Raw genomic sequence first — 12,513 nt, forward strand, 5'->3', positions numbered from 1 at the left:
TTTGCATAAACGGGCTTAATTTGGACGTAATGTACAATTTGGCATATTTCTGTGCTACTGATGGAAGGATTGATTGATTGATCCGGTCACCCTGGGGACAGGGAAAGCCAGGTGTGGGATTGGGGTCACAGACCCCAATGGCAAGAACAAGACCTGAAGTAAGCACAGAAGTCTTTCACAGAAGGGACCCCCGTGTGTGGTTACAATATGTAATTCCCTCTGACACAGGGATCTTTATGGGAGGATGAGGGAATATTATTCCTTCAGACACAAGGAAGGGTCTCATCTTGAAACCGTGCAAAAGTATTAAAAAATTGAGGCCTGGTAATTTATGCCGCACTTGACAGAGTTATTAGCCGTTCCGTAAGTCATCGCTGGCTGCTATTAACACGTTATGAGAAGGTAACGGTGCATTTTGCCGGGGGCCCATCTTTTATTTAAATACAGTCAAGATGTTGTGATGAAACTTTAATAGGCAGGGGGGCTAAATTATTGAACCGCATGCTGGCAGAATGAAATTGCACTGGGCTGAGAGATCAACAGAAGGGGAAATGGGAGAACGGGGTCAGGGAAAGGTCCCGTTCAGGGAGACCGTTACCAGGCAGGATGCTTGGGTGGGCCAGAAAATTTGCAGGTGGAAGATCTGTGTGCCACTAGGGGGCGCTTTGAGGAGGAAGGATGTCATTCCTTCATAACAGGGGTTCCCAACCTTGGGTCCTGAAAGGTGGTTGGACTACAACTCCCACAGTGGGGTGAGAAAGACTTGCTCAAACCCCTCTTCTAGACACCTATTAAGGACACAGGAGTCCTCCTGTCCTCTTTTGCATCTTGTCTTCCAGGTATGATGGCAAGAAATGTCAAGGGTGGGGGGGGGCTCAGGTATGGAAATTCTAATAAACATAAGAGTGTGGGAAGGCACTATTTCACAGAGTCAGAGAATCTCTGCAGTACCTGTTTCAGAGGGAGTGTGGTGTAGTGGTTGGAGTAGGACCAGAGTAGCAACTATAGCACAGTGACAGAACAAGTAAGAACATAAGAACAGCCCTGCTGGATCAGGCCCAAGGCCCATCTAGTCCAGCATCCTGTTTCACACAGTGGCCCACCAGATGCCTCTGGGAGCCCACAGGCAGGAGTTGAGGGCATGCCCTCCCTCCTTCTGTTACTCCCCTGCAACTGGTACTCAGAGGCATCCTGCCTTTGAGGCTGGAGATGGCCTTAAGCCCTCTAACTAGTAGCCAATGATAGACCTCTCCTCCATGAAGTTATCCAAACGCCTCTTCAAGCCATCCAGGTTGTTGGCTGTCACCACATCTTGTGGCAGAGAACCAGAGAGAGGGCCTTTTTGGCTGTGGCCCCTCAGCTTTGGGATGCCCATCCAGGAGAGCTTCACCATGCTTCCTCCGCTTAGGGTTTTGTTTTTTTTAAAGTTAAAGATCCATCTTTTTAGAGCGGCTTTTCAATGTTTTATCTACTGCTCATCCCTGGTGGGTTTTAACTTTTTAACATGCAACTTTTAAATTTGGTTTCTATTTTATTTTGCTTTTATACTGTTTTGCCTGTTTTACAACCTCCCTCCAGTTTGATGAGGAGCGATTGATGAGCACTCTGAGTATGGTTTTCCATCTCAAAGTATGGTATTACTTTGATATTATCATCTAGCCCATGTGGCCAGTTTGTTAACTAGTTATGGTGAGCTTTACCTAATGCTTTTCCAGAATAAAGATAAATTATGTCTACTGCATTCCCACAATCTACTGAGTTAGTAATCTGATCAAATGAGAGATATGTTTAGTCTTGCAGGATTTATTGTTGACATATCCATGCTGGCTCGTAGTAATGATTACCTTGTAATCAAGATGCTTAAAGTCTGAATGCTTTATAATCTGTTCTAGTAATTTCACTAAATCAGTGACTAGCCTTGTGGTTTCTGGATCCTTCTTTCCCACTTTTTGAAGACTGGGACATTATTAGCCCACCTTCAGTTTTGTGGTACCTCACCCATCCTCTGGGATTTCTCAAAGATGTAGGGGTGTGCACAAAACAGATTAAGCGTTCTATTTTGAGCTTGAAACAGAATGCATAACCCATGGGACATTTTGTAAGAACAATCTCGGAACACTCGATATGTTCCGAGTTAATCCCGAGTGCCATTTTGTCCTCCAGAATGGCACTCTTCTGGCCAATGGTGGTGCTGACCATTCAAATGGCCGCCGCGCATGCACATAGGCCAGAACAGCACCATTTTGGAGGACAAAATGGTGCTCGGAACGTTCCAAGTTGGACTGGGCTTGTTCTGTTCCAAGCTCAGAACAGGCCCTTCACTTGAAGGGCATTCTGTTCCGAGCTCGGCCCTTTTTGAGGGAGAATGGAACATTCCTCACATCCCTACAGAGATGATACACAGAGATTTTGAGTATGCATCAGGAAGTTCTTTGAACTAGGGTACTGTTCATCCACCTCTGATCTCCATTAAGACAGGCATTTCCTGGACAGCTTGAATTGCAGTCCTGATTCCAACCATTCATGTTGCTTTTGTGAAATTGTAACAACTCTCCTTTTGGGCGAAGATGGAGGCAACATAGGAGTTCAGCTGTTCTGCCTTCTCTTTATCGCCTATTAACATTTCACCATCTCCTCTGATCAGCAGGGCGACGCTTTCCTTCCTCATCCTCTTCCGTCAAGCACACTTGAAAAAGCTCCTTTTTCTGTTGACCGCCTTAAGTGCATCCCTTAGAGGAACTGCAGTACCCCATAATGCCCCACGCCTCCAGGGCCACCCTAAAAAGGCAAGCACCAAAGACGGGGTACACATTTTTGTCATCTAATGCTACTCCTCCCTTTCTGTCGCATCTATCCTTTTCGGGACGAAAATCCTTCCACTGCTACATTCCAATTCTGCGTGAGTCATCCCATTAAGACTCCTATTTACTTTCCTGCTCCAGAAGTTCAAGCTCATCTTCTTTCCCATACTTTGTGCATTACTTTATAAACAGCACATAGCATAGATATCATGCTGCAATGCTCCTTCGTGCCAGAGGCCCAAGGTTCAAGCCCTGGCTTAGGCTGGGGAAGTCTCCAATCTGAAAACCTAGAGAGGAGCACAGGAAGCGGCCATATACTAAGTCAGACGCTTTGCCTATCTACTTGAGTATTGTCTATACCAGGGATTCTCAGCCTTGGGTCCCCAGATGTTATTGGACTTCAACTCCCATAATCCCCAGCCCCAGTGGTCCTTGGTTGGGGATTCTGGGAGTTGTAGTCCAACAACATCTGGGGGCCCAACATTGAGAACCCCTGGTCTACACTGACTGGCAGCAGCTCTCCGAGGTTTCAGGCAGCAGTCTCTCCCAAGCCTACCTGGAGAGTCACCTCACCTGGGGCCTTGTGAATGCAAAGCAGATACTCTGCCATGGAGTTAGGCGGATGCATGGCCTGAAAGTTTTCTAGGTTCCGGGAGGCTCAGAATTCAAAGGCTTGTTCAGGCATGAAATTCACTGGGCGACTTCAGGCCTGTCACTCCAACCTACCTCACAAGGTTGTTGTGAAGATAAAAAGGAGCATTATACATGCTGTCCTGAGTTTGTTCAAGGAAGGGCGGTAAAGAAATGGAATGAATAAATCAACAACCATGAATGGGGAAGGCACATCTTAGTAGGGCAATACAGAGACATATACAGACACACTCACTCACTCACTCACTCTCCCCAGCCAGGGATAGTAACTCACCTTAGTGTTGCATTGTCCCCCTGACAAACTGTGTAATTGTCAGCAGGTTGATTAAAATCCGCACTCTGAACCAGCAGCCCTGTGCAGTGAAAGACACACAGAGAGAAGAGGCCATTAGTGTGGCTGAGAAAGAGTTTCTTGCATTTTGAGAGATCCAGAGATGGCAAAAAATCAGCGTGTGGCCATTGAGGAATACAGCTTCCGATCAGAACCACTGCGGATGGATGCGCAAGCCTTTGAGCTACACCGGATGCTTCCGCGGGCTTTGTAATGTTGCTTTCTGATGAAGAATGCTGTGTAACTGGAAATCACTACATCCATAACGGGTGGCCCACTAAAAGATGCCATCTCGTTACCAGAATACCAGACTGCGATGAGCTATGCAAGGCTAATCTAGGGTCACAGTGTAGAAAGCAGAAAAGCACAATGTTGTTTCAAGGAAATATATGCAGTAACCTCATGATACCAACCCTGGGGTCAACAGTTTCAGAGGAGAGAGAGCAGGAGAGCTGTCCTTGTGGAAGCAAGCTTGAATTGTCCCTTTTGCTAAGCAGGCTCCACCCTGGTTGCATATGAATGGGAGACTCCATGTGTGAGCACTGTAAGATTTTCCCCTTAGGGGAAAAACTCTGGGAAGAGCACCTGCATTCTTGCATGCAGAAAGTCCCAAGTTCCCTCCCTGGCAGCAGCTCCAAGATAGGGCTGAGAGAGACTCCTGCCTGCAACCTTGGAAAAGCTGCTGCCAGTCTGGGTAGACAATCCTGAGCTAGAGAGACCAAGGGTCTGACTCAGTATATGGCAGCTTTCTCTCTCTCTCTAAAATGCTGGGGAGAGAATCTGAGTAGGGTGTGTCTGTCTGACCCAGATCCTGCCTCCTACACCATCACTCCCTCCACCTCCTTCACTGATTGGGTTTGCATGGCTGTCCATTAGCAGTATGTCTGGCTGTCCAAGCCTAGCTGGGTGCTACTCCTGCCTTGATTAGAATGGTGCAAAGAAGCCTGGTATGGATTCCCCAAACCATTACCTGTCACAGAGCATCCCACCTACCCACAGGTAGGTCCCAAATGTGGACTTCCTGTGATTAAAGACACCCTGACTGGATCTCCTTCCTTTCCTCTGCTCCGCAGTGCCTCTGCAGCATGTGTTAGTAGGCCAGACAGAAAAAACCATTGCAGGACTCTACCACTTTCAACTGGAGGTGGGGAATTTCCCATCTGAATCCTCCAAGGAGGAAAATAATCTCTCCATGTGGATAACTAGCTTGGCAGGAAGGAGACCAGCCAAAAAACCCTTTGCTTCCCCTGAATGTTTTCCAAGTGGAGTGAGTTTTTAACGTGGGCAGGGGCATTCCGTCATAGGGGAGCATCCAACTTCCCCATCGAGTTTGAAATGGTACAGTCTGGGAACAGTTTTACCACATGATCGGCTAGCCTAGTACTCATGCCCATCTCCGTCGGAGTATTAATGGCCCACTAACATGGCTGCAGCTTCCTTTAAAGCAGAGTTGACTGAACGGCACTGAAGTGCATTGAAGTGCATTGGTCAGTTTCAGCTTTAGTATCGGAAGATGCAGCGTTTATTACATAGCTCTGTTGTAACATTAAGGAACATTATTGTTAAAGCGGACAGCAGCCGCAATGAGTCCTCCCACTCACTCCCCACACAAAAAAACCCTACTGAAGAAAAGAATCAGGAACTGGGCAACTGTCCAGATACACTCTATAATTAATCTAGTCCTGACAGTTTAGGCTTCCAGGATTTCATCCTCTAACAGATGGAAGTGAATGAGAGAGAAAATAGGAGCCTGAATTCATAAGACCATTACAAAGCCCTGCTAGATCAGACCAGACACCATTCTGTGGAAAGGGGGAATACAAACACATTGATGGGGTGATTGACTGACTGATTAAGTCCACAAACAGAGCTCGTCTCCAGCATCTGGTTCCCAGATAAACTGCTCTTAGATGAGGAAGCTCTGCTTCCCTGTTGTTATATAAAACCTGCCATTGTGGTTCAGGCCAAAGGTCCACCTGGTCCATTATACTGTTTTCTACAGAATCTAGCCAGATGCTTGTTAGATTCCACTCGGCTCCCAGAGCTCAAAAGAGAACCCAGGAGATCTGCTTTTCAGTCTGTGATATAACCGCCAAGAAGTTGATGTCAGTCCACCAACAAGAGCATTTTCCTGCCAGTTCCTATCTGGGCTGTTACAGAGAACCAGTGAAAGAAAATGACTCAAGGTACAAGTCTCTCTTCTCCTCTGAACATGCGCACGGTCACGCGCATGTGCATAGATGGCCTAGGCCACCTGAGGGCTCATCAACAGGGATGCCTCATTTGATGTTCCTCAGTTCCATCCCCCTGTCAGAAACCCACTAACCTTCCCTTCCAGTGAACTAATGTTAGTAGGCCTAGAGCTGGCAATCGCTGGGGAAAAGATTTGAGGGTTGTCTGCAGACAACTTAACAGGATCTGTTGAGTTCTGTTAACAGGATCTGCAGACAACTTAAGAGGATCGGCTCTGATGCTGCCGGTAGGGGTGTGCTTGAAACCGGTATGCCTGGTTTGGTCTGAGTCCAGATTGGACTTGAACGGAACTGAGCATTTTAGCTTTTGCCCCCTGTGAACAGACCCCCAGTTTGGCTTGAATTTGAGCCAGCCCAGGAGTTCTAATTGGGGGGAAAAATAATTCTGCGCTCACTCAGATGGCCAGTGCGCATTCGCAGCAGCCTACAAAATGGACACCGCCAGTGCGAAGAAGCCCAGAACGGGCTGGAAACTGCCAAAAATGGGTTGAAAACCATCTGAACCAGGGCCAATTTGAGACCGGGGGGAGCCAGTGGGAAGAGGGGGGGACCTCTGGAGACACCCCGCTCCCGTAGCTGAGGCAGCGTCCTCCCAGAGTTGATGAGTTCTTTAAAAAAGATTTCCCCATTCGCCTTATCCAACCCCAAGACACCATCCCTCCAGAGGCTGTTACTGTTACCTGCCTTATGTTTATTTTTAGACTGTGAGCCCTTTGGGGACAGGGGGCCATCTTATTTATGTATTATTTAATTTTCTATGTAAGCCGCTTTGAGAACTTTGGTTGAAGAGCGGTATATAAATATTTGTAGTAGTAGTAGTAGTAGTAGTAGTAGTAGTAGTAGTAGTAGTAGTAGAACCTCAGGACCGGCTGGGGGCCGGCAGTTCGGTTCAGGTTGGAGCCGAACCAGGTCTGGTTTGGCTGGAGGGCAAGCCGGGGGCAAGCCGTTGAACCGGCCAAGTTCGTAGTCGAACCGGCTCGAGGGCGAGCCATTTCACACATCCCTAGCTGCCGGATCAATGAAGTTTCCCGGGATACCATTAGTCAGCTGCCTGACTCAGTTCTGTCCCAGTGGGAAGCGTCACCTTGGTCTATATATGAATGCCCAAACACGGCTGATTCAGCATAGTACAATTGCAATTTGATGGCAAATCTCAAGATCTCAAATATGATCTTGATCTTAAAGGCAGGGAGAGCCGTTCCAGCCATGCTGCCGATGCAGCATTGGCCAATCTCTCCCCTAAATGGGGCTGCGCGGCCCCGTTTGGGAGAGAGATTGATTGGCTGCGCTGCGTTGGCAGTGAGACCAGGAGTGGCTCTCCCTGCCTTTAAGGCAGGGAAAGTCACTCAGGCAATGTTGCCAAAGCAGTGCGGGCCAATTTTGGCTCCAAATGGGGCTGCGTGGCCCCGTTTGGGAGTGAAATAACGCCCCCCACATCTGACGTCAGATGCGGGGTGTGTGTCTGGGGCCAAGCTCACGGCCCCTGATTGGTGGCGGCCCGGGTTTTTTGAACCCGTTTGCCCAATGGGGGCTCCGCCCCGGTGCCTCTGAGGCTGGAGGTGGCCTGCAGCCACCAGACAAGTAGCCATTGATAGACCTGTCCTCCATGAATTTGTCTAAGCCCCTTTTAAAGCCGTCCAAGCTGGTGGCCGTCACCACAGCCCATGGCAAAGAATTCCATAGATTAATTATGCACTGCGTGAAAAAGTACTTCCTCTTGTCGGTTCTAAATTTCGCAACCTTCAGTTTCATGGGGCTTCCGAGTTTCCAAGACTTCCCATGTTAACATAACCCCGTTATCCTAATTTGTTTGCAAAAATCCATATGGGAACAGACATAGGAACAGAGGAAGCTGCTTTATACTGAGTCAGACCTTTGGCCCATTTAGCTCAGGATTGTCTGCACAGGTTGGCAGCGGCTTCTCCAAGGTTGCAGGCAGGAGTCTCTCTCGGCCCTGTCTTGGAGATGCTGCCAGGGAGGGAACTTGGAACCTTCCGCATGCAAGGAGGCAGATGCCCTTCCCGGAGTGGGCCCCCCTCCCCTTATTCCCTCAGGGGAATCTCTTGTAGTGCTCACATGTAGTCTCCCATTCAAATGCAAACCAGGGCAGACCCTGCTTAGCAAAGGGGACACGCCATGCTTGCTCCCACCAGACCAGCTTGCCTCCTGTAGACCAGCTTTCCTGAGTGCTCTGCTGATGAATAACCATTCCGAGTCCTGGCTTGAAAAGAGGTCAGGTGGTGGTGCCTTGGCATAAATCAAAGCAGCGGGGACGGATGGTGCTCTTCTCTGAGCCCCCACCCCCACCCCACCCCTGCCAACACTCCATCTTCTCCTGGTTGTGATTGACAGGCCCTGGAGCCAGGGGCAGAGCTCAGGGTCAGAGCTGAGTCAGCACCAATGCAGCATGAGACCCATCAGGCGCCGCATGGATTATGGATTTATTTATTTGCGCCACCGAGAAGCTGCCAGTGATTTCCTCCCTCCCTCTCTCACAGGGCAGTTCACCAGATTGTACGGCTGGCCGCAGAGTCAGCTTCTGCTGGGACTGGACCCGGGGGTGAGGTCAGAAGGGCTTGGATGGAGGCCGCCTGACCCATTTGTTTCTCCCCACGCACCAGATCATATGCCTTTACCCTAGACTTGCTCCTGCTACAGCCAAAGCAAATCTGGGTCTCCGTGTGGCTGGGATTCTCAAGGAAATTCTCCTCACTCAAATGAAGAGGTTGCCGGTTCGAATCCCCGCTGGTATGTTTCCCAGATCTATATCAGGCAGCAGCGATATAGGAAGATGCTGAACATCATCGTCCCATACTGCGCAGGAGGAGGCAATGGTAAACTCCTCCTGTATTCTACCAAGGAAAACCACAGGGCTCTGTGGTCACCACGAGTCGACACCGATTCAACAGCAGAACCTTTCCTTTCCTTTTCCTTTCAAAGAGATCTTTGCTTATAGTAACAGTCTAGTGTTTCCCAGACTACGGGAAACTCCTATATCGGGCAGTAGCGATATAGGAAGATGTTGAAAGGCATCATCTCATACTGCGTGGGAGATGGCCATGGTAAACCCCTCCTCTATTCTACCAAAGAAAACCACAGGGCTCTCTGGGTGCCAGGAGTTGACACTGATTTGACGGCACACTTTACTTTACAAACTTGCCTTAATACTCATTTGTCTTTTGACTAATTTGCCTGCTGGCCATGGTCTGTTATTTAAATTAGTTTGTTTGTTTGTTTGTTTGAGTGATTGATTGATTGATTGATTGATTGATTGATTGAAATAAATAAATAAATAAATAAATAAATAAATAAATAAATAAATAATTTCTATACCGCCCTTCCAAAAATGGCACAGGGAGGTTTACATCCAAATAAAAACAAAACAATTAAAGTCAAAACTAAATCAATTAAAGAATGAAAATCACTTCAACATTAAGATCATTAGCATTAAAATAATTTAAAACCGACAGTAAAAATTGAAAACCATCCATCTCATTAAAAGCCTGGGTGAACAAATGTGTCTTCAGTGCCTTTTAAAAAGTTGCCAGAGATGGGGAGGCTCTGATTTCAATGGGGAGTGCAATTCAAAGTCCAGGGGCAGCAACGGAGAAGGCCAGTTCCCAAGTAGCCGCCAGATGAGTTGGTGGCAGCTGCAGGCGAACCTCTCCAGATGATCTTAACAGGCTGTGGGGCTCATGGCGAAGAAGGTGTTCTCTTAAATACCCAGGGCCTAAGCTGTTTAGGGCTTTATAGGTAATAACCAGAACCTTGCATTTTGCCCGGAAACGTATCGAAAGCCAGTGGAGTTCTTTCAACACAGGAGTAATATGCTTGGTCTCTCCAGATGACCCAGAGACCAACCTGGCTGCCGCATAGTTTCCAGAATACGTACAAAGGCAGCCCCACATCGTGTGCATTGCAGTAATCCAGCCTAGAGGTTACCAGCGTATGGACAACCATTTCGAGGCCGTTCACCGTTATAATACCACCCTCATACATGTATGTCTCGCCCTTTTGGCTATAATTCTCATAGATCAAGGACTAGTGACTATCTAGCCTAAGGACACGCAACCTTGGCTCTCCAGCTGTTGTTGAACTACAACTCCCATCATCCCCTGCCATGACAAGGGATGATGGAATTACAGCTGGAGAATCAAGGTTGCCTATCCCTGATCTAGCTGCTAGTGAAATGCCTTCCATTGACATAGGCAGATGAGGTAGAGAGACGATTGGATGTTGAAAAGACTGTGTCTGTGTCTGTGTGCGTGCACACACTCACGATGCATGGCTTCTGTGTTTTGTATGGAGCCACACTTCATGCACACCCCTGAGTGGAATAGTATTGCCAGGTTTTGGAAGTGTCAAAACATGCCTCCCTTTCCCAACAGTGCTTTTTGTTTTCCATGCATAAATGTCCGCTTATTTGCTAAAACTGCTCTGAGTCTCAGTTGCCCCCAGTGACATCATCATGAAGCCAAATCTGATTGGCTATGTCGTGTAGGGACAACCGATGTCACAGAGACTCATGTGTTATGGCTTGCAAATATGAGTCAAGGGGGACTTGTAATGCTCATTTCACATACAAGGCAAGCATCAAAAGCCCCCAATTTTTTCTCCAGCTCAGATTTACATCTAATCTGGAGAAGGATTCCATTCCTTTCCCACTCACCTGCCCAGTAAGACTCCCAATCCCTTTCTGGCCAGCTGAACTCTCACCACAGTGGCCCCTGGGAAAACTACGTTTCCCAGTCAGACTCCCAATCCCTTTCTGGCCAGCTGAACCCTCACCACAGTGGCCCCTGGGAAAACTACGTTTCCCAGTCAGACTCCCAATCCCTTTCTGGCCAGCTGAACCCTCACCACAGTGGCCCCTGGGAAAACTACGTTTCCCAGTCAGACTCCCAATCCCTTTCTGGCCAGCTGAACCCTCACCACAGTGGCCGCTGGGAAAACTACGTTTCCCAGGGGGCTACTTTCACCTGGCACACTGTGCATTATCATGCCAGACACCAGAAGGGAAAGGGGGAGGGACGTGCATTTCGCTCACTTGCCATCACCAGCCATGTAACTGGGTGGGAGGGGAGGGGGAGGAGGAACAGCAGCTGCTGGGAGTTTAGTGGGTGGGACTGGAAACAAACAGAGCTCTTCCCCTAGTGGGGGAGAAATAGCTTGACTCATTCAGACCAATCCAAATCTACATCAGGGGGCTCGCCCATTACTAGTCATGATGTCACCCTTTTCAGTACGTGATCCCTGATAGGTTGGGATCCCCCCTCCCCCCATGATTACTATGGGATGGAAGAAAAAGCCTCCACTGACGGGAAACAATGGCAGCACCCAGGAGTGAAAGAGGCCATTTGGAATTCCAAAATCTCAGTGGGTTCCCAGGAAAATCCTCACACACACACCCCAAACCACGGTTGTTGACCCCAAAATGGAAAGTGGAGGATACCTGCAAATACTAGGCATTGTGAGCATCAAACTGGAGAAGATTTTTCCTCTCCAGCCCAGGTTATTTAATTCAGAATAAAAATGTGTGTGTGTGTGTGTGTGTGTGTGTGTGTGTGTGTGTGTTTCTGTGTGTTTATGTATGAGCCTGGGGAACTTGGATGTGGTAGGGGGCTCAGCTGACCTTGCTGATTCTTAAATCTGCCCACAGATCAGCAATATGTGCCTGCCTCTCTCTCTCTCCCTCCCTCCCTCTCTCTCTGACAGAGTCTGCCTAGGTCGTACTGGTGAAGCGGTTGATTAAGATTCTGTCTGCCTGACGGATGGAGCCGGACAGGCGCTGGGAATGCAGACAGTTACTTTGCATGCAGGGCCAGAGAGAAGGTGACGGGAGAAGAAAGATACATGGACAGAGATCAATCACAGCCCACACACGCCCGGCCAGCTTCCCTTCCCGGTGCCCCGCCAGCCTGCAGCCTGCAGAAGTCCCCTCCACCCCGTTCATCCTCCGCGTCCAATCCCACCGGGGCCTTCCAGTGGCCCCCTCTGCCCCCCTCTGTGTCCCTCCTCCCCCCCCCCCACCGGCGTCCAGATAACCTCCTCAATGGCAGCTTGATGGGCAGGTATCTAATTGGCAGCTCCTGCTTGGATGTGACACCGTGTTATTTCATGTGCTTGCTCTGGCTCCGAGTGGGGACTGTCAATATCCAGCCCATCGGCATCATGGCTTGCGGACAGCTTGACGGCTAGAACAGCGACTACTCATGCCAGCCACATCGCTCTTCCTCCTGGACTAGCACGACATATCAGGATCGTGGTCAGAGCCCAGAAACATGTCAGCCACCTTGTATCTCATTATCCCACCCCCTGGTATCTGCAAGCAGTTTGGAGAGCAGGGTGTCCCTGAGCATGGACAGAGGGCTTTTCTGTCACCACTAAGAGCCAATTCACTCAGGCATGTGCCCCCCCCCCAGTATCTCATTTCTCTAGGGGCGGTTTTGTTTTATCTGAAGACCTTACCTTAATTCTG

General features: G+C 48.8%; 1 protein-coding gene across 2 annotated transcripts in view; it reads right to left on the reverse strand.

The window, feature by feature from the left end:
- IGLON5 (IgLON family member 5) overlaps window positions 1-12,513 on the reverse strand; it is a 110,694-nt gene that overhangs the window by 33,893 nt on the left and 64,288 nt on the right. For both annotated transcript variants that reach the window (XM_053267925.1, XM_053267924.1), the window contains exon 2: window positions 3,727-3,805. In XM_053267925.1, coding sequence (XP_053123900.1) covers window positions 3,727-3,805 — 79 coding nt within the window. The remainder of the gene's footprint in view (window positions 1-3,726; window positions 3,806-12,513) is intronic.

The sequence above is a fragment of the Hemicordylus capensis genome, chromosome 7 (genome assembly GCF_027244095.1).
Source record: "Hemicordylus capensis ecotype Gifberg chromosome 7, rHemCap1.1.pri, whole genome shotgun sequence".
Classification (NCBI taxonomy): Eukaryota; Metazoa; Chordata; class Lepidosauria; order Squamata; family Cordylidae; genus Hemicordylus; species Hemicordylus capensis.